The sequence below is a fragment of the Plectropomus leopardus genome, chromosome 17 (assembly GCF_026936395.1).
Source record: "Plectropomus leopardus strain MGB_pleo_1.0 chromosome 17, ASM2693639v1, whole genome shotgun sequence".
Classification (NCBI taxonomy): domain Eukaryota; kingdom Metazoa; phylum Chordata; class Actinopteri; order Perciformes; family Serranidae; genus Plectropomus; species Plectropomus leopardus.
Genome location: NC_142192.1, coordinates 34,322,580 through 34,337,579, shown reverse-complemented (window position 1 = coordinate 34,337,579; position 15,000 = coordinate 34,322,580). Strand labels below are relative to the sequence as shown.

The window sequence follows — 15,000 nt, the reverse complement described above, 5'->3', positions numbered from 1 at the left end:
TGATGTGTGTGTGTGTGTGTGTGTGTGTGTGTGTGTGTGTGTGTTTCAGGAGGGACGGTCAGTCCTTGAAGAGATTTCTAGACGATTACTTTGCAGATCGACTGAAGCGTTACATTAAATCTGAACCTGTACCTGAGAGAAACACTGCTGCTGTCAAGGTGAGACACCTTTGTTATTATTAATGTTTTTATTAATATTCCTGTTTATCAAAGAGGACAGTCTGAGCCGGGCCTAACTTTAAGCTTTATCAAAGAGGAAGTCTGAGCCGGGCCTAACTTTAAGCTTTATCAAAGAGGACAGTCTGAGCCGGCCCTAACTTTAAGCTTTATCAAAGAGGAAGTCTGAGCCGGCCCTAACTTTAAGCTTTATCAAAGAGGACAGTCTGAGCCGGGCCTAACTTTAAGCTTTATCAAAGAGGACAGTCTGAGCCGGGCCTAACTTTAAGCTTTATCAAAGAGGACAGTCTGAGCCGGGCCTAACAACTACTCTTAAATGTGGACTAAAACTAGAAGATGGTTGAGCGGAATACTTCGGGACTCTCCTCTCTTCTGATTGGCTCACAGAGCTGCAGGTCCTCAGAGGAGGGTGTGTACAGGTGGACCGTCTTGTCTATGACCTGTGACCCGGGACCTGTGGTGTGTCTCTGCAGGTGGTTGTTGCTGAGTCTTTTGACGCGGTGGTCAATGATCCAGAGAAAGACGTCCTGATCCAGTTTTACTCTCCGTCCTGTTCACACTGCAAGAAACTGGAGCCGGTCTACAGAGAGCTGGCTGAAAGGGTACACATCTTCACCATCATTATCGTCTTCATCAGCAGCTAGTGGACACACTGTCCCTGTAGGATGTATGTCCCATCAACCCCTCTGTTTCCTGTCCAGCAATGTCTGGGCGTGTCTCCCGCGGTGCTGTCCTCTGCTGTCGGTGGAACAGTCCGAGGCTGGAGTGAAGCGTCCTGTGTTCATTGGACACTTTACATGTCCACATGTCAACACGTCCATCCGTCTTTCATCTCATCAGTCTGTTTTTATTCATTCAGCTAAATGTCCAACACGTCCTCAGAGCTGTCCTCAACAGACTTTTACATTTACTCTCATTTTCATTGTCTTAATATTTTTTAAATCTAATGAAAGTCTGTCTGTTTGTCTCTCTGTCCGTCTGTCTCCGTGTCTCACTGTTAGATGTACTCTGATCCAAAAATGGTCATTGCCAAGATGAACGCTGCTGATAACGACGTCCCGCTGGGATACGACGTCCAGGGGTGAGACAGCAGCTCCCATCAGAGGGACATCAACTTTAAACTGGTGCTGATGACGTGTGTCCTCACGCCTCTGTCTCTCTGTCCCTGTCTCTCTCTCTCTGTCTCTCTGTCTCTGTCTCTGTCTCTGTGTCTGTGTCTCTGTCTCTGTCTCTCTGTCCCTGTCCCGGTCTCTGTCTCTGTCTCTGTCTCTGTCTCTCTGTCTCTGTCTCTGTCTTTCTGTCTCTGTCTTTCTGTCTCTGTGTCTCTGTGTCTGTCTCTCTGCAGGTATCCCACCATATATTTTGCTCCAGTGGGCAGAAAAGACGAACCAATAAGATACGAGGTAAACACACACACACACACACACACACACACACACACACAGACAGACAGACAAACACACACACACACACACACACACACACACACACACACACACACACACACAGACAGACAGACAAACACACACACACACATACACACAGACACACACACACACACAGACAAACAAACACACACACACAGACAAACAAACACACACACAGAAGCTCATCGTTAAAAATCCACACTTCATTGTCTCTGTTTCATTATATATGTGTCCTCTGTGTGTCCTCTGTGTGTCCTCTGTGTGTCCTCAGGGGGGACGAGAGCTCAAAGACTTCCTGAAGTTTCTTAGGACGAAGGCGGGTCACAGTCTGGTGACCAAGGACGAACTCTGACAGACGTGGACCAATCAGAGTCCACCGTCAGCATGATGTCATACATGACATCACCAAACTGCCTGCTGAGTCATTTTTTTCATGTATTTATTTATTTATTTATTTATTTTCAAGGGGGTGGGGGGGTTGGACTGAGGGGGCAGGTCACTGTTCACCATGATTTTTTTGGAGGCTGTTGAAGGCATTCAGTGAGTCAGCGAGCGAGTCAGTGATTCAGTGAGTCAGCGAGTCAGCGAGTCAGCGATTCAGTGAGTCAGTGAGTCAGCGAGTCAGCGATTCAGCGATTCAGTGAGTCAGTGAGTCAGCGAGTCAGCGATTCAGTGAGTCAGTGAGTCAGTGAGTCAGCGAGTCAGCGATTCAGTGAGTCAGCGAGTCAGCAATTCAGTGAGTCAGTGAGTCAACGAGCGAGTCAGTGAGTCAGCGAGTCAGCGATTCAGTGAGTCAGTGATTCAGTGAGTCAACGAGCGAGTCAGCGAGTCAGTGAGTCAGCGAGTCAGCGATTCAGTGAGTCAGCGATTCAGCGAGTCAGCGATTCAGTGAGTCAGTGAGCGAGTCAGTGATTCAGTGAGTCAGCGATTCAGTGAGTCAGCGAGTCAGCGATTCAGTGAGTCAGTGAGTCAGCGAGTCAGTGAGTCAGCGAGCGAGTCAGTGAGTCAGCGAGTCAGCGATTCAGTGAGTCAGCGATTCAGTGAGTCAACGAGCGAGTCAGTGATTCAGCGAGTCAGCGAGTCAGCGATTCAGTGAGTCAGTGATTCAGTGAGTCAACGAGCGAGTCAGCGATTCAGTGAGTCAGCGAGTCAGCGATTCAGTGAGTCAGCGATTCAGTGAGTCAGCGAGTCAGCGAGTCAGCGATTCAGCGAGTCAGTGAGTCAGTGAGTCAGCGAGCGAGTCAGTGAATCAGCAAGTCAGCGAGTCAGCGATTCAGTGAATCAGCGAGTCAGCGAGTGAGTCAGTGATTCAGCGAGTCAGTGATTCAGTGAGTCAGCGAGTCAGTGATTCAGTGAGTCAGCGAGTCAGTGATTCAGTGAGTCAGCGAGTCAGTGAGTCAGCGATTCAGCGAGTCAGTGAGTCAGCGAGTCAGTGAGTCAGCGAGTCAGTGATTCAGTGAGTCAGTGAGCGAGTCAGTGAGTCAGTGAGTCAGCGAGTCAGCGATTCAGTGAGTCAGCGATTCAGTGAGTCAGTGAGTCAGCGAGTCAGCGATTCAGCGATTCAGTGAGTCAGTGAGTCAGCGAGTCAGCGATTCAGTGAGTCAGTGAGTCAACGAGCGAGTCAGTGAGTCAGCGAGTCAGCAATTCAGTGAGTCAGTGAGTCAGCGATTCAGCGAGTCAGCGATTCAGTGAGTCAGCGAGTGAGTCAGTGATTCAGTGAGTCAGCGATTCAGTGAGTCAGCGAGTCAGTGATTCAGTAAGTCAGCGAGTCAGCGATTCAGTGAGTCAGCGATTCAGCGAGTCAGTGAGTCAGTGATTCAGTGAGTCAGCGAGCGAGTCAGTGAGTCAGTGAATCAGCAAGTCAGCGATTCAGTGAGTCAGTGAGTGAGTCAGTGAGTCAGCGAGTCAGCGATTCAGTGAGTCAGTGATTCAGCGAGTCAGCGATTCAGTGAGTCAGTGAGTCAGCGATTCAGTGAGTCAACGAGCGAGTCAGTGATTCAGCGAGTCAGCGATTCAGTGAGTCAGTGATTCAGTGAGTCAGTGAGTCAACGAGCGAGTCAGTGATTCAGCGAGTCAGTGATTCAGTGAGTCAGCGATTCAGTGAGTCAGCGAGTCAGTGAGTCAGTGAGTCAGCGATTCAGTGAGTCAGCGAGTCAGCGATTCAGCGAGTCAGTGAGTCAGTGAGTCAACGAGCGAGTCAGTGATTCAGCGAGTCAGCGATTCAGTGAGTCAGTGATTCAGTGAGTCAACGAGCGAGTCAGCGATTCAGCGAGTCAGCGATTCAGTGAGTCAGCGAGTCAGTGATTCAGTGAGTCAGCGAGTCAGTGATTCAGTGAGTCAGCGAGTCAGTGAGTCAGCGATTCAGCGAATCAGTGAGTCAGCGAGTCAGTGAGTCAGCGAGTCAGTGATTCAGTGAGTCAGTGAGCAAGTCAGTGATTCAGTGAGTCAGCGATTCAGTGAGTCAGTGAGCGAGTCAGTGATTCAGTGAGTCAGCGAGTCAGCGATTCAGTGAGCGAGTCAGCGAGCGAATCAGTGATTCAGTGAGTCAGTGAGTGAGTCAGCTAGCGAGTCAGTGAGTGAGTCAATGAGCGAGTCAGCAAGTGATTCAGTGAGTCAGCGAGTGAGTCAGTAAGTCAGTGAGCGAGTCAGTGAGTCAGCGAGCGAGTCAGCAAGTGAGTTAGTGAGTGAGTCAGTGAGTGAGTCAATGAGCGAGTCAGCAAGTGAGTCAGCGAGTCAGCGATTCAGTGAGCGAGTCAGTGATTCAGTGAGTCAGCGATTCAGTGAGCGAGTCAGCGATTCAGTGAGCGAGTCAGCGAGCGAGTCAGTGATTCAGTGAGTCAGTGAGTGAGTCAGCCAGCGAGTCAGTGAGTGAGTCAATGAGCGAGTCAGCAAGTGATTCAGTGAGTCAGCGAGTGAGTCAGTAAGTCAGTGAGCGAGTCAGTGAGTGAGTCAGCTAGCGAGTCAGTGAGTGAGTCAATGAGCGAGTCAGCAAGTGATTCAGTGAGTCAGCGAGTGAGTCAGTAAGTGAGTTAGTGAGTGAGTCAGTGAGTGAGTCAATGAGCGAGTGAGTCAGTGAGCGAGTCAGTGAGTCAGCGAGCGAGTCAGCAAGTGAGTTAGTGAGTGAGTCAGTGAGTGAGTCAGTGAGCGAGTCAGTGAACGAGTCAGTGAACGAGTCAGTGAGCGAGTCAGTGAGTCAGCGAGTCAGTGAGCGAGTCAGTGAGTTAGTGGGTCAGTGAGTGAGTCAGTAAGTCAGCGAGTGAGTCAATGAGTGAGTCAGCGAGTGAGTCAGCGAGTGAGTCAATGAGCGAGTGAGTCAGTGAGCAAGTTAGTGAGTCAGCAAGTCAGTGAGTGAGTCAATGAGTGAGTGAGTCAGCAAGTCAGCTAGTGAGTCAATGAGTGAGTCAGCAAGTGAGTCAGTGAGTGAGTCAATGAGCGAGTGAGTCAGTGAGCGAGTTAGTGAGTCAGCAAGTCAATGAGTGAGTGAGTCAGTGAGCGAGTTAGTCAGTGAGCAAGTCAACAAGTCAGGGAGCGAGTCAGTAAGTCAGTGAGTGAGTCAATGAGTGAGTGAGTCAGCAAGTCAGCGAGTGAGTCAGCAAGTGAGTCAGTGAGTCAATGAGCGAGTGAGTCAGTGAGCGAGTTAGTGAGTCAGCAAGTCAATGAGTGAGTGAGTCAGTGAGCGAGTTAGTCAGTGAGCGAGTCTGCAGCAGAAGAGCGTGTGAGTGCTCTGGCCTGAACGCTGAGGTCAGTTTGGCTGTTTTACTTTGGAAAGCTTGAGGAGGAAATGACTGTTTTTGTCTGATTGATTCTTCTGTCGATCGAATTCTTTGATTAGTTTTTAACATGAGCTGATCCTCTGAAACAACATCTGAAAGGATGCTTTTACTTTGGTAGGAAAAGTTCAAAAACTTTTATTTAAAAATTTGTTGGGCCAACTTCCTGTCACTGCTCTCTATCGCCCACGGCAACGAGGAAATTCTTTTTTTTTTATTGTTTGTATTTATTTTATACAAAAAGAAGGATTTGTTGATTTAACCGTCTGTGCTTTGCGTTAGTAGATGACAGATTCTTTTCTGATTGATTGATTGATTGAAGGCGGAGCCTCTTGTGATCAGTCAGACTGAGTGAGGAGGAGTTTTAATAAAACTGTCTGAATTCACCGTGAGAGAATTTCTGTCTCATTTTAGTCTCTTGTCTTCTTCCTGTTGTGATAACTGTGTGTGTGTTGATGCATGTGTCCTAAATGTAGTCCAGATTGTGTATTTGAGTGTAATCAGTGAATTTGCAGCTCAGCTCCTACAATAAGTCTAAAATACACTGTGGAAACTAAATAGTTACATTCAGACTGTTCAGGTCCAAAAATGCTCCATTGAAACCCATTCAAACTGACATTTTTGATCCCACAGCCATCAGAGCAGAAAAACAGGACTTGTATTATTTCTGGGTGTCATTCTGGGCTTTTGACTCTGAATTTGTCATTTTGACTATTTTCCACCTGATGAGGTCATTTTGACCATATTTGGCATATGGAGGAAATACATGCTATTTCCACTAGGTGACCTGTCACAGTCAATGTAGCTGCTGATCACTGACATATCCCAGACTGTCAGCAGCTACACTCACACACTGACATATCCCAGACTGTCAGCAGCTACACTCACACACTGACATATCCCAGACTGTCAGCAGCTACACTCACACACTGACATATCCCAGACTGTCAGCAGCTACACTCACACACTGACATATCCCAGACTGTCAGCAGCTACACTCACACACTGACATATCCCAGACTGTCAGCAGCTACACTCACACACTGACATATCCCAGACTGTCAGCAGCTCAAAATCTAAAAACATAGAGGCATCATGACAGAAAACTGGCATTTAAGGGTTAAAACTCTGAAAGTGAATGGACATTTGATATTTATGATTATTTATGATGTTGGTCAGAAAATGATATGATCAATAAAAGTAGAAAATAATATTAATGCATAACTTTTTAAAAATCTTTATTTTATAAAAGTGCATTTTGTGCACAGAGCAATATGAGTGTGCGATGTTAAAGTGAGCTAAATAAATAAATAAATAAATAAATAAAAATGTCATAATGAGAATCAATAATTCTGAATAAATCCGTCAGTAAAGCTGGTTTGAGCTGTTCAGACTGTTAGCGTTCAAGTCCGCTTTCGATTGTTTTTATAACAATAATAATAATAATAATAATAATAAAAACTACAGGAAGCAGTGAGGGCCATATCACCTTTATGACTTTCTCATTGGTGCCACTCAAATATTTGATCTGAGGGGTTTTTAATAAACTATGAATTCATGATAATTAATGATATTAGTTTGTACACTGATGACGCATAGGACACACTCTTTATTTTTACACATTTTACTGACTCAGCATGTTATACATATTTTGTATTGTTAAATATTTTATACACGAGTGAAATTCATAACAATAATAATATTATTGTTATGAATATTTCAAAAAGAATAATAAAAAATACTTTTAAGAGTTAAAAAAAACACTTTCTGAATAATTATAATACTATATAATAAATGGAATGAATGTAAAATTAATATAGAGCTTGATGAATACATAATAAATACAATGATACTTTTGACTGAATATCAATCAATGAATTCACACACACACACACACACACACATATATATGTGTGTGTGTGTGTGTGTGTGTGAATTTAAAGCGTGTTAATTTGACCGTAAACTGACTGTGGCTGGTTTTCTCCTTTAAAGGCAGAGCCTCTTTAACCGGCTCAGTGATTCTATTGGCTGAGGCTCCTGTCAGTCACCGTGATCCCTCAGCTGATTGGTCGGGTCTTCGGTAGCTTTGCCGCCCCTGCCGCTGGCCCCTCCTTCTCCTCGTGCCTCCAGAACCTTCCAGTCCGGAGCTGAGCTGCACGCGCCGCCAACATGATGGGCCAGCAGGTTTTAGTACTCAGTAAGTACCCGAAAATACTCCCGAGTAACCTTAAACCGTCCGCAGGAACACGGAGCCCGCCGGCACCGGGGCTCTGTCCGGTACGGGGCTGTGCCGGTACCGGGGCCCGGCGTCGACACAAAGCGGATCCCGGCTGCTGACAGCGGCGGGGCGCGTGCTCCTCGCCGGGCTAACGATGCTAACGTCGTTAGCCCGTGTGTTGTGGTGATGCTAGGCTAACCGAGGCTAACATCTGCGCGTTACTCAGCATGGAAACAAGCGTTAGCTCGCTAGCAGGCTAACGGCATCATGTGTTTCATGCTAACGGGTTAGCACCGGAGCTTTCCCGTCACCGCGGTGATTTTAAAGAATAAATTCGTTAAACACTTCGCGTTAAGTCCGGGAATGTGGCCGGAAGTGACTCCGCAGTTTTTCTGAATGTAACGGACTGGATGTTAGCTGCTAACGGTAGCTCATGTATGCTAACTGCAGCGCAGCGGATTACGAGTCGGCAGTTTGAGTCTTTGTTGAGGCAGCAGACAGACACACCCTGACCGATCGATCACTTATCGATTATATGTGATGCTGATGACGTATCGAGGACGGTTATCGGTGATCATGAGAACCGTCATTTGTTCAGGTGCAATTCGTTTTTAAAACTGCTGATTTTCAGTTTTCTTATTTAAACTTTCAGCACATTCAGTCTGTAATTAAAGTGGTAACTATCATAATAAAGTCAACATCATGAAACTACTGCAGACAGATAAAATAAAAGAGAACAGTCGGGAGTACTCGGGTTTTCCGTATTAGAGATAAAGTTGTATATATTGTCTGATTAATAACAGTGTCGGTCATTCTTTAATTACATTACATCAGTTGTAGTTCTGAGTGGTATATTAGGGATGTGTTAGAATTTATTTTCTCTGGATGTAAATTTAGCTGAATAACGGGCATTTTGACTCCGGCTTCTGGCGGCGTTCCTGAGGAACCTCAGCCCATTCCTGTTGGGCGGCGGACTCCGGGTCGCTGATATTCTGGGTCTGCGTGCTGCAGCCGCCTTCCTCAAAACCCACCAGAAGTTTTCTTTGGGATTCAAGTCAAACCGCTGTGACGGCCACTCTAGAGTCGTCCGGGACTTTTTCTGAGACCGAGCCGTGATGGACTTTAAGGTGAGTCCTGTTGGGAGGTCCAAAGATGTCAAAGTTGACCTCCTCACGGACAGCGGGACGTTTTGTTGTAGGATTTCCTGAAACCCGATTGAATCCGTCCCGCCCTCACACGCTGCAGATCTCTGATGTCAGAGGAGGCGATGCAGCCCGGAGCGTCACCGAGTCACCGCCACGCGTCACCGTAGGCAGGACGTTCTTCACAGCGTGTGCTTCATTGTCCCTCTGCATTCTGCAACTAATGAAGCCTTTGATTCGTTGCATCAGGTGTGCTTGAGACAACACCTGATTCGCAGATTTGTGCTCTTACGACAGATTTTATTCAGGGGTGAGTCATTTGCAATGAGGATTGAATCATTTTGAGAGCAGCTATATATATTTAAATTAAATCTAAAATACCACCTTTTATGAAAATGCCTGACTCCTTCGTCATAAATGACCAACTGTCCCTATCTCTAACCACACAGGGAGGCCGGCACGGCGACTCGGAGCACGCTCAGAACGCCGAGTCCGGTTAAAGTCAGATCGAGGTGTTAACATGACAGAGGAAATCCACTTCCTGTCACATGATCTGGCCGTGTTAGTGCGACTTCTGATTTCAGTCTGATGAACATGTTTACAGGATTTTAACAGCCTAGTTTGTGTCACACCGAAACAAAAATTTATAACCAAATACAAAAAATATAAATTCATTCCTAAAATCATTGTATCTATACGACATTACAGCATTCAAATGTAGCTGCTCCTCACTGACCGCTGCTCCTCACTGACCGCTGCTCCTCACTGACCGCTGCTCCTCACTGACCGCCGCTCCTCACTGACCGCTGCTCCTCACTGACCGCTGCTCCTCACTGACCGCTGCTCCTCACTGACCGCTGCTCCTCACTGACCGACGCTCCTCACTGACCGCTGCTCCTCACTGACCGCTGCTCCTCACTGACCGATGCTCCTCACTGACCGCTGCTCCTCACTGGCCGACGCTCCTCACTGACCGCTGCTCCTCACTGACCGACGCTCCTCACTGACCGCTGCTCCTCACTGACCGACGCTCCTCACTGACCGCTGCTCCTCACTGACCGCTGCTCCTCACTGACCGCTGCTCCTCACTGACCGCTGCTCCTCACTGGCCGACGCTCCTCACTGACCGCTGCTCCTCACTGACCGACGCTCCTCACTGACCGCTGCTCCTCACTGACCGCTGCTCCTCACTGGCCGCCGCTCCTCACTGACCGCTGCTCCTCACTGACCGCTGCTCCTCACTGACCGCTGCTCCTCACTCACCGACGCTCCTCACTGACCGCTGCTCCTCTGCTGAGCAGTCAGTTAGTGTGTATTTGTAATATGTGATGCTCTGTCATCACTAATCCGTGTGTGTGTGTGTGTGTGTGTTTGTGTTTTCTCTGCAGACCAGAACATTAAGAGAGAGTCGGGACGGAAAGTCCAGACAGGAAACATCAATGCTGCAAAGGTCAGTGTGTCAGGGCTCAACCTGAGGGTCGGGACCCCCGGTGGGGTCACACTCTCACACTGTTCAGTTCATTGAAGGATTCGCAGTTTGTAATTCAAACATGAAATATTCCTGAACATTTCCTCTGTGTGTGGACGCATGAAGGAGTAGTACTGTACACAAGGGCTGGGCGATAAAACGATAACAATATCAATTGCGATATAACTTTTCCGTTTGACAGACCACATGAACAGCCAATGATAATAAGAATAGCGCCACGGAGAACCAAATGCAGTGAAGGACTTTGACTGTCGAACAGCTGAGTGTTTGACAGCCACAGCACTCAAACAGCCACATCTGCAGAGGTGAAAGTGACTTCTTTAGACTCTACAGACGACTTTGTGTTAGTTTCAGCTTTAATCAGACTTTGGATGAATTATTTAGAAACACCAGGACGCATCGCTCCGTGTCTCATCCGGCCAGCGCTGAGCTCTCATTATTATTACCAGGGGCAGATGTAATGTTTTGGGGGCCCGGGGCCACAAGCACATGAGCTTATTTTCAGCCTTTCTCTAACTGTGAATGTCGGCAGGCTGTTGGCAGCTTTAGGAGAAGTAGGCCGACTCAAAAGTTTTTAATTCCTGAGTAAAATGATTAACAGCACAGAAGTTTGACAGAAGCTGAAGTCAGAGTCCTGCAGTCAGGAGAGGTTGGCCTATTATCAGCACAATGTGCTTCAATTTACCTGAAGTTTGTTTCAGATGGAGCTTTTCATTTTTATATAATGCTGGAAAGTTTAATCAATAATAATAAATCATATGTTTATTACACTCCAACACACCATGGTCACATGACACTGTGTCAGTGAACTATGAGGACAAAAAACAAACCACAAGAAAAGCAAAATAATCGTAATCAAAGTAAAATGTTCGATTAATTGTGATATTGATATCAGGTATGAGGCTCGGACCTTTGCTGGGAGGACATTTTAGTACCTGGACCTCTGTGAGTTTTAGTAGAATAGGTCCTCCAGCTGGTGATGCTGTTCTACAGTATATTTGTCATGTTCAATATCTGACAGAAAATACATATTTAACCTAAATGAACCTGATGATATCTTCATATCTCACTGAGGAGTCAAAGGAACCTTTAAGCTCCACAGAAACACTGATTTGATGGATATCGTGATAAATATCGATATGAAAAAACATATTGTGATTAGACTTTTTTCCATATCGCCCAGCCCTAATGTGACACACACACACACACACACAGAAACATCTGATTCCTGATGACGCTGAAAAAAAAGCGTGTTTGTTCATCTGTGAAACAAAAAACATTGTTTAGATTTCAACCCATTCTGCTGATGTGATGCATCCACACAGTCCATAATAACACTGTGTGTGTGTGTGTGTGTGTGTGTGTGTGTGTGTGTGTGTGTGTGTGTGTCAGACCATTGCAGATGTGATCAGGACCTGCCTCGGGCCTCGGGCCATGATGAAGGTGAGTCCAGTGAGAGACAAACGTTCAGTTAGATTATTTTTGCTGCTCGACAGATTCTGGATTATTGGAGCCGATTTTTGCAGATTATCTGTATCTGCGTTTTATTTAAATGATCACTGATAACATTAATGAATTAAAAATCTCAAAGAAAGTGTCAGGACGGGAGGAACTTTTACTTTGTAAAACCTCCAGGAGACATTTTTATTACTTATTTTGAGATCAAAATCTTCAGTTGACTTTATATTAAAATGTTTCTGGGAACTTGCTGAATATGACGTTAAAAGTTTTATTAAAATTTGTTAAAGGCACTTACAGGTTATTGTTGGGGTTTATTTTCCAAATTCTAAATATTGACAGACATTTTATTGATAATGCATATCGACTCCAAATATCTGTCATCGCTTTCATTAACGACCAATAATCAGACCTGAAGAAACATCGAGCCCTAATTTTAATTTAGAAACCTGAATATTCTCTGCTCTGGACTCTAATGCTGATTGATTGGTTGGTTGATTAGTTGGTTGGTTGATTAGTTGGTTGGTTGCTTGGTTGGTTGGTTGCTTGGTTGGTTGCTTGGTTGATTGGTGGATTGGTTCTGAAACCAGAGAACATCTGCTTTAGAATAAATAGTCAATAATCAATGATTATTTGTCAGTTGATTTTGTGTGTGTGTGTGTGTGTGTGTGTGTAGATGTTGCTCGACCCGATGGGAGGCATCGTGATGACCAACGATGGAAACGCCATCCTCAGAGAGGTGAGCAGATGGTTGTTTGTGTATACAACAAACAAGCTGCTGCTGTTGTTGTTGTTGTTGTTGTTACTGAGGACCTCGGTCTCCATGGTAACAGATCCAGGTTCAGCATCCAGCAGCCAAATCAATGATCGAGATCAGCCGCACGCAGGATGAAGAGGTGGGAGACGGGACCACGTCTGTCATCATACTGGGTCAGTGTCATCATCATCATCATCATCATCATCATTTATTACTGTTGTTGTTTTTATATTCAGCTGCTCAGTGAGGAAATAAAATCTTAAATTCAGATTTAAAGTTTCAGAGTCATGAAGGAAACTCATCAGGATGTTTTAACACGGTGTGTGTGTGTGTGTGTGTGTGTGTGTGTGCGTGCGTGTGTGCGTGTGGTGTGTGTGTGTGTGTGTGTGTGTGTGTGTGTGTGTGCGTGCAGCGGGGGAGATGCTGTCGGTGGCGGAGCAGTTCCTGGAGCAGCAGATGCACCCGACAGTGATCATCAGCGCCTACAGACGGGCTCTGGAGGACATGTTGGACACTCTGAAGGACATCAGGTGGACAGAATATGTTCATGTGACTGATTGTCAGATTTACATCAGAATCTGATGATATTAGAGATTATTATGAAAAACCTTGAAAAGTCATGGAATTTGCACATAGAAATTTCCAGGCCTGGAAAAGTTTTGGAAAACTAAGTATACCCTGGAAGTTTTTGGAAGAAAGAAGTATTTACAGAAAATAAACTTTGAGGGTGTTTTTACAGAATCCAGCCATTTAAAGCCAAAATGAAAAAATCCCTCCCTGGTGCTTAAAAAGGACGGGACACGCCCCCCCGCATTTCATTCTCTCAATCATTTATATTTTAAAAGCTGTTGTTTCTGAAAAACAACCGATGAGGAGAATCAGCGGCCTTTCAGAGAATGTTTGGTCCTTAACTTTGCCTCAGACTCCTGGAAAAGAGATGTTGACTTCCTGTTAATGGCGTGTCCCCTGTCCTCTGTCCTCAGCACCCCCGTGGACACGGCAGACCGCTCCATGATGCTAAAGATCGTCCACTCGGCCATCAACACTAAAGCGGTGAGCCGCTGGTCCGAGCTGGCGTGCGGCATCGCTCTGGACGCCGTGCGCACCGTGGAGCTGGAGGACAACGGCCGTAAAGAGATCGACATCAAGAAATACGCCAAAGTGGAGAAGGTACGACTTCCCGTCCGTCCCACGCCGTGACGGCGGCGGCGACCCTTCCTGTGACACGTGTGTTTGTGTTCAGGTTCCAGGCGGGATCATCGAGGACTCGTGTGTGCTGAAAGGCGTCATGGTCAACAAGGACGTGACGCACCCGAGGATGAGACGCGTCATCAAAGAGCCGCGCATCGTCCTGCTCGACTGCTCCCTGGAGTACAAGAAGGGCGAGAGCCAGGTAACACACACCTGACACACACACACACACACCTGACACACACCTCACACATACACACTAACACTCTGTGTGTGTGTGCGCACGTGTGTGTGTGTGTGTGTGTGTGTGTGTGTGTGTGTGTGTGCAGACAGACATAGAGATCAGTAAGGAGGAAGACTTTGCCAGAATCCTGCAGATGGAGGAAGAATACATCCAGCAGATCTGTGAGGACATCATCCGCCTCAAACCTGACCTGGTCTTCACCGAGAAGGGCATCTCAGGTACACACACACGTGCACTCACACACACACACACACTCACACACCGGGGCGTGCTCTGGGATCAAATCGTAAATCGTCCCGTGGTGTTAAAGTTATTGGCTCTGTTGCGTCCTGTCAGATCTGGCTCAGCACTACCTGATGAAGGCTAACATCACCGCCATCCGCCGCGTCAGGAAGACCGACAACAACCGCATCGCCAGGTAAGCTGCTCACCTGCAGCCTATCAGCTGTCGGCAGACACACGGAGCAGCCAGCAGGACACCTCTAACGGTCTCTGTCTCTCAGGGCGTGCGGCGCTCGCATCGTCAGCCGGACCGACGAGCTGCGCGAGGAAGATGTCGGTACGGGGGCGGGGCTCTTTGAGGTGAAGAAGATCGGTGACGAGTATTTCACCTTCGTCACCGAGTGCAAAGACCCCAAAGCCTGCACCATCCTGCTTAGAGGAGCCAGCAAGGAGATCCTGGCTGTGAGACACTTTCACACCTGTCACCACTCACACTTTATTGTTTTCATGTTTCAGTCAGGTGACTGACGCTTCAGCTGCTTTCTTGTTCCTCGGCTGACCTCGGTGTGTTGTCGTTCAGGAGGTGGAGAGGAACCTGCAAGACGCCATGCAGGTGTGTCGTAATGTGCTGCTGGATCCCTCTCTGTTGCCGGGCGGCGGCGCTACCGAGATGGCGGTGTCGAAGCGCCTGATGGAGCGTTCCCGTGCTCTGACCGGCGTGGAACAGTGGCCGTACCGCGCCGTGGCCCAGGCCCTGGAGGTCATCCCCCGTACCCTGATCCAGAACTGTGGAGCCTCCACCATCAGAGTGCTGACCTCACTGCGGGTACACTCAAAACTTTATTTATTATGTTTAAAACTTTATTCATGATGACCTCACTGCAGTTACACTCAAAACTTTATTTA

General features: G+C 46.9%; 2 protein-coding genes across 2 annotated transcripts in view; both read left to right on the top strand.

The window, feature by feature from the left end:
* The window catches only part of LOC121964135 (protein disulfide-isomerase A3-like), a 9,992-nt gene extending 4,222 nt beyond the window's left edge, over positions 1–5,770 (top strand). Inside the window, exons 9-13 of the mRNA XM_088090688.1 lie at positions 50–158; positions 650–778; positions 1,178–1,257; positions 1,522–1,579; positions 1,875–5,770. Coding sequence (XP_087946814.1) covers positions 50–158; positions 650–778; positions 1,178–1,257; positions 1,522–1,579; positions 1,875–1,955 — 457 coding nt within the window. The 3' untranslated portion in view covers positions 1,956–5,770. The remainder of the gene's footprint in view (positions 1–49; positions 159–649; positions 779–1,177; positions 1,258–1,521; positions 1,580–1,874) is intronic.
* Positions 5,771–7,449: 1,679 nt separating this feature from the next.
* Positions 7,450–15,000, top strand: part of cct3 (chaperonin containing TCP1, subunit 3 (gamma)) — an 8,422-nt gene continuing 871 nt past the window's right edge. The window contains exons 1-12 of the mRNA XM_088090672.1: positions 7,450–7,570; positions 10,122–10,183; positions 11,615–11,665; positions 12,357–12,419; positions 12,514–12,610; positions 12,850–12,967; positions 13,421–13,607; positions 13,681–13,830; positions 13,958–14,090; positions 14,209–14,290; positions 14,376–14,556; positions 14,675–14,920. Coding sequence (XP_087946798.1) covers positions 7,543–7,570; positions 10,122–10,183; positions 11,615–11,665; positions 12,357–12,419; positions 12,514–12,610; positions 12,850–12,967; positions 13,421–13,607; positions 13,681–13,830; positions 13,958–14,090; positions 14,209–14,290; positions 14,376–14,556; positions 14,675–14,920 — 1,398 coding nt within the window. The 5' untranslated portion in view covers positions 7,450–7,542. The remainder of the gene's footprint in view (positions 7,571–10,121; positions 10,184–11,614; positions 11,666–12,356; positions 12,420–12,513; positions 12,611–12,849; positions 12,968–13,420; positions 13,608–13,680; positions 13,831–13,957; positions 14,091–14,208; positions 14,291–14,375; positions 14,557–14,674; positions 14,921–15,000) is intronic.